The sequence below is a fragment of the Dermacentor silvarum genome, chromosome 1 (genome assembly GCF_013339745.2).
Source record: "Dermacentor silvarum isolate Dsil-2018 chromosome 1, BIME_Dsil_1.4, whole genome shotgun sequence".
NCBI classification, from domain to species: Eukaryota; Metazoa; Arthropoda; class Arachnida; order Ixodida; family Ixodidae; genus Dermacentor; species Dermacentor silvarum.
In genome coordinates, this window is record NC_051154.1 from 207,404,705 (window position 1) to 207,410,704 (window position 6,000).

The following is a 6,000-nucleotide window of genomic DNA, read 5'->3' on the forward strand; positions in this document are numbered from 1 at the left end:
GCATAACACATATACTTCTCATTTTTTGTCTTTTAGACATCTACTAAGCACATACATGCATGTCAACACAGTAATGTACAAAGATAGTATTGCATTTTAGAATCACACAGTGAAACAGAGGCATCACTAACGCATATGATCCCATTTTGTTTAATAAATCCAGCTTCTAATAATTAAATTACCACAGTATTTTTATTTCTTGCTTAAATTTCCCATACCAGAAGTCATCGCTCACATTCACAAGCAGAGACAAGCATCATTAAAACTGCACACCATCTTCATCTTTTACACTAAGCCCTTTGCTGCTGCTGTACAAGTTGCCTGGTCGATCATCTGGCATTAGATTCTGTGAAAGTAGCAAGATCAGCACAGATCATCAGTATTTTTGAAGGCATGACATTCCTCACTCAGGACCATTGCCATTGACTGTTGTATTACTATTCGTGCTCATCCCAATGCAGTGCAATTCTGAAAGCACCATCAATATGTACAGATGGTGTACACTATATCTGTGCTAAGTTTCAGTTTGCTATCCAAATTTTCCTGTCTAAAGCAATCATTTAAAATCACTAAGCAAGATGCAGAGGCTATGCATACGGTGGATATAGATGTGACAGATATTGTTGCACAAAGCTCACACTAACTCCTGATGCCGCAAGATTTTGTACAACATGGCCTCACACCTTGAGGCTCACCCAGATGCACTGAGAATACATAGACAAGAAAATTCACTGGAAAAAAAAAAAGGGGGGGGGGGGGGGGAATGATGCAATGTCCTGGTGGTTTCTGAAGAGAGCAATTACATTCCCTATGTAGTTACAACAAAGCCCCTGCATGCTAAATGATGTCAACATAAAAATTGAAAGCACAAGTAGTTGCATAAAGCCCTTGAGCTTCTCAATGAAGTGTTTAGCTGAGAGGTATAAATTATTTATTACACAAAACCTGCAGCATCCTAAAGGCATTGCAGCAGGGGGACGAACTAAGTAAAAAGAAAAAGACGACAGTTTCCCTCATTGAACACCAAGTTGAAGGTGACATATTTAGTGAAAAGAATTCAACCACGTGTATACACACTCACATACACACAATGATAAGAGAGAGAGCAAAAAAATCACCATGCTGAGACGTATTGAGCACCTGCCCTGACCATAAGAAAAAAGCTCAAAAATTCACATCGAAATAGCACTTCATAACTGTTTTCAGGGGCTTGTTCCACCATGATATAATATTTGTGCTTAAAGACCTTCCAAATCTTCATACTATCTCGACGATAGACAAATACAGCGTTTGGTGGCAACACATACAGATTGTTTATTCTAAAATCATCAGAGTTAGGTTAAAAGAATATCAATATTTACAATGTAGAGCATTAAAAAAAAACAAATTCTCAACCTAAACCTAATTTAATTTGTGACACTTTCAGAGGTTCTGAGCGTTGCTGAAAAACTGGGTAGCAAAATTAATGTTTTTTTTTCAGTGAATGTGGCAATGAAGCAGATTGTTGAGAACTTTCATTCTGGCTCTCCAAGTAATACCACACAAGCATCCATCTTCACTTGTGTGGCAACAACTGATTGGAGCGATGGGCATTCTGCCAGCTGGAACAAAGGGGCACCAATATCCCTGAAAGTGATTAACCAACAATATGGTTTCTGCGCAAGCCTTTTAACAAACAGTTTTCCCGTACAAAACTAACGCTGTGGCTGAATATGTAATGTTCAATTTTCATTGTGCACCATGTTACAAAACTTACGCGGTGGCTGAATATGTAATGTTTATTTTCCATTGTGCCCTATGTCATCCTTGGCCCTGCAAGATTAAACAGGAACTATTTTCCTTCGTGTTTTCTTTTTCTTTCTGAGTCTCCCATGATTAGCATAATTTAGTAGAATTTCTTAATGTTTTTGGCAGGGTAGTTGGACATGATGCTCTCACATCAACTGTGATGACAAACTATTTAGAAGCATTCTAGTTTTCAAAAGCAAGAGAGAGAGGGAGAAAAGGTGCGGGCAGCAATAGTAGCCCCTTAGATTTTTAGACCAGTTTCACCACCACATATTTTAAGATGAAAAACTAAATAGTATTCAGTCGTGCAAGTACAATGACACATAAAAACATGGTGACAGCGCTGTAAATTGAAGGAAAGACAGCGTACTGCACGACCTGACGAAAGTTATTGCTGATACTTTACACTACGAAGGCGTTGCGCGTGATCACTACAAATTTCCGTAAGCGGTGCGCAGAACTTGAACTTGCCGTGTTATGCCATAGCGTTATGCATCCAAAGGTGCCCCGGTCCAGGACTTTTCCTTCTGCCCAGCATCCGATGACTAGTTTGTCCTCCTCTGTAGGTTTCACCATATTTTCAATCCAGTCTTCAAACCAAGTGTCAGCATCTGCAGAGGAGCAAATACTTGTCACTTTCAAAAATATACTGCCTGTGCCCAACACCTCGAGGTAAATAAATATACAGCAGACTAGCGACAGTAACACGGCTCAGCCTGTGGGTATTTTTTCAGGAACAATCTTTAGTGTGTTTGTAAAGCGCAACCGCCTTGATAACGTCAAGAACACAGGGCGTACCCAACAGCAGTGCAACGTGAAGATCAAAACAAATAGTACCACCTATGGTACGGCAACGACAGAAGACGTGTTATCGCGTGTCATTGGCTTCATGACAGCATTAGTCATGGTTACGGCGACGCATAAGTGCTACTGGCGCGCCCACAAATGAAAATCGGCAAACAAAACAATACGCGCGACGTACACGGCTATTGAGCTGAGAGGGTCCCGATGAGGCACTAGGCTAATAGGCGGAACGAACACGGAAACCACAGAACACCCATCGGAAACCAGCAGCGAAATGACACGCTTTACGTTTTGTGTCACGTGCGACACTGCTTCCGGATCCGGAGCGTTCGGAGCACGCACCCCGGGAGCATTGGCGGGAGTTGCATCACTATGCCTGGACAGTGCCTCCTCTGGCCTGGGACTACCCCTATTCTAGTACACTGTACCTGGGACTACAGTATACTAGAACCTGGGACGTTGCTCTTTTTCCCATAGAGAGCTTACTCACAGAACCATGGAGGAAGGAAAAAAACTCCACGCACAGAACACCCGGCTTCCTGCCGCTAGTTGTGACCAGGCGCCGTGAGAGAGCGCTCGCCTCCGTACCGCCTGGACACGTGACGCCATCGGCGTAGCCAATGGCGTAGCCCGGGAGCAGCCGGCCCGCGCTGTCCGCCGGCGGAGAGCGCGAGCTCCCATCGGCGTAGGTTTCCACGTCGCCGACGCCGCGCTGAAACCCAGCTCTGCAGCAAAATTTTGTACTAAAACAAACTGACCAACTGACCAGCGACAGTTAGCCCTCTAAGGTGACTCGCATGAAGTAGTTATCCAGGCACATAAGCACAGCAGTTTTTTTTTTTTCTGTAGGATTTTGTGCGTGCATGCGTGCGTGCGTGCGAACGCACGACAGCCAACGGCTCCTGCTAAGCAGACGAAATTACCGCCATTCGTGTCAAGCTTTGTTTCCCGTAAAAAATGAGTTTCAAGAAAGTGGACATTATTTCATTTAGGAATTTGTTATCTCACAACAGCGATACATAAACAACTTGAGTGTCGTCGTCTGCATATAGCAGCGGGGACAACGCGCGGTTAGCAAGGTGTCGTCTGCTCACGACAAGCCAGCTGCTCGGCTCACGGCCGCCGCGCGCCGGCATGTTTACAAGAATCGCCCGTCAGGGGCGCTCGCCTTTCTACCGGTGGGGGAGAAAAAAATCCGAGGGTAGGGCAGCGAGTTCGCGGCCGACGTTCCAGGCATAGTCTTTATCAAGGAGGTTTGAATACATCTTATAGGTGGCGATGGCAGCGTTGGTTGGTTGCATGGAGTTGCCGGGAGGTTGCGTTGCGGGCTTGCGGTTTTAGCGGTTTGACTGCGTGTACTAGAATACTCCAGGTTTGACTTCAGCGGTTGCTGCGTGCCATCGTTGCGTTGTGTTTCGGCGTAGATTTACATAGGTGTTCTGTGGATTTACTGCGCATATAAGTGCTGTGTCCTCTGCGGTTCGATCGTACAGCGTGCACTTGGTCCAGTCACGAGTATATACGCATCTTATTCTAGCGACACAGCCCCAGGACGGCCCTCGGTCTGCGCGCATTCGGTAGGGAGTGGTCCCGTGAGCTCTGCACTAAGCCTGAACAAACGTAGGCTGAACCAAGGTCGATGTCTCCTGCAGTCGGCAAGTGACCCATAGTACAGTGCCTAGAATTTACTTCTAGGCGCTTTACCCATAGTGCTATGAGTCAGAGCGGACAGCTGGGCTGTGGTGCTGGAAAAGGCGGAGGAGCCGGTGGAAGCATTCGCGAGGCCGGTGGCGCATTCGGCATAAAGGGTGCTGCCAAGGAAGAAGCTTTCTTCAAAAAAAGGCAAGCCGAACAACTGGAACAATTGCGCAAGGCGCGAGAAGTTGTCCCAAGCTCAAACGTCGTGCAGGAGAACAAACCTGGCACCACCTGACAGAGCTAGAGAAACATTTGAGATGTCATGTGTCTGCAAATGTATGCCAAGAAAAGCACCTGAATTTTTAAATTTATTTGTGAATTGATATTCAGGTACGACAAAAAATTAAATCACTTGTTGCAGTGTTTATCTTGTCAGGCTTTTTAGGAGGGACCTGTGACCTGAACCACTTGGAGATAAGCGCATCGGCTGGCGGGTGATGTACTACAAGTTAATGGATATTGGAGACATTTCACGTAAATGGCAATGCTGAAAATAAAGTCAATTATAATGTTATGTCTATATATATATATATATATATATATATATATATATATATGTGTGTGTGTGTGTGTGTGTGTGTGTGTGTGTGTGTGTGTGTGTGTGTGTGGCACTGTGTGCGTGTATTCAACGCACATGTTGAAATCTTTCGTGATGCGTACAATTTTTTATTGTCTCTATGCACGTGTAATATCATTCCCAACTGGTCACTGGTACCGTATATGCACCGTACTATAGTCACAACATTAATGTGATGTAATGTTTTATGTTTGTGCGCTACACTGTTCACGAGATGCAAGCTCGAAAAAAAAAAAAGATGTTCATGCAAATGCACTCTTTGAGACATCGACGCAGATCGTGATGTCACGAGGACGAAGATGTCTGTCGAGGGAAGAGTGATGAGGACAAGTGAGTGCTGAGGGAAATACTACGACGCGAAAGGCAAGGCTATAGTCCCTTAAAAAGCTATTAAGGGACTATGGCAAGGCTGAACATTATTTTTCACGTTCCATTCCTGCGTCGATGGCCTATATAATGGAAGATGCGCGCGCCCTAACGCGACGTGGGGCACGCGGCTATTCGGCAAGTCAGCAGCAGCCACGGTCAGGAAAGTTGGGGAGGGTTTAGCGTTAAAAATGGTTCGGGCACACATCAGATATACTTCCGGAGCCCCGGGCCTGGTTAGTAACACTTTGTTGTGTTACTAAGCAGGGGCTCCAGAAGTATATCTGCAGGATGTGTGGGGGCGACGTCTCGTGGCTCATGTCGCATCGTGTAGTTCACCTCTCTTCTCTTTCTATATATGTATATGTTTCAACGACCACTGACGAAGCGCAGTGCAGAGAAATGAAGGCTGCAGACTGATAGAATCTTCGGAGATTTATTAGTGAGAAGGCACATATTGGACATCTAAAGTTCGCAAGTAGTGTAGTATACATGATTAAATCGCTGAACGCGTTCCACATGAATCATTTTATATCCGGCCGAAATTACTCTTTATATCTTAATTCTGGTATCGCTTCCGCAAAAATTCTCACGTGACAGATCATTTGTTGTATTACGCTGTCTGAGTGTGGGAGCATGCCCCCGCTGCAGTAGCGCACCCAGGATCTCTGCAGGGGGGGAGCAAGCACTTTGAATAATATGCAATTTCCTTGCTTTAGCCAGAGGAATCATCGGCTCCTCGCTAGGGAAAACCATTAAAACATCGT

At 45.1% G+C, this 6,000-nt stretch overlaps 1 protein-coding gene across 4 annotated transcripts in view; it reads right to left on the reverse strand.

The window, feature by feature from the left end:
* Positions 1 to 6,000, reverse strand: part of LOC119436697 (inhibitor of nuclear factor kappa-B kinase subunit alpha-like) — a 135,003-nt gene that overhangs the window by 97,331 nt on the left and 31,672 nt on the right. The window contains exons 1-2 of one of the 4 annotated variants that reach the window (XM_037703660.2): positions 2,771 to 2,803; positions 2,260 to 2,399 (exon numbers count right to left, since the gene is read on the reverse strand). The exons of the other annotated variants lie outside the window; for them this stretch is intronic. Coding sequence (XP_037559588.1) covers positions 2,260 to 2,364 — 105 coding nt within the window. The 5' untranslated portion in view covers positions 2,365 to 2,399; positions 2,771 to 2,803. Of the gene's footprint in view, positions 1 to 2,259; positions 2,400 to 2,770; positions 2,804 to 6,000 lie in introns of those variants that run through there. 4 annotated transcript variants of the gene reach the window in all.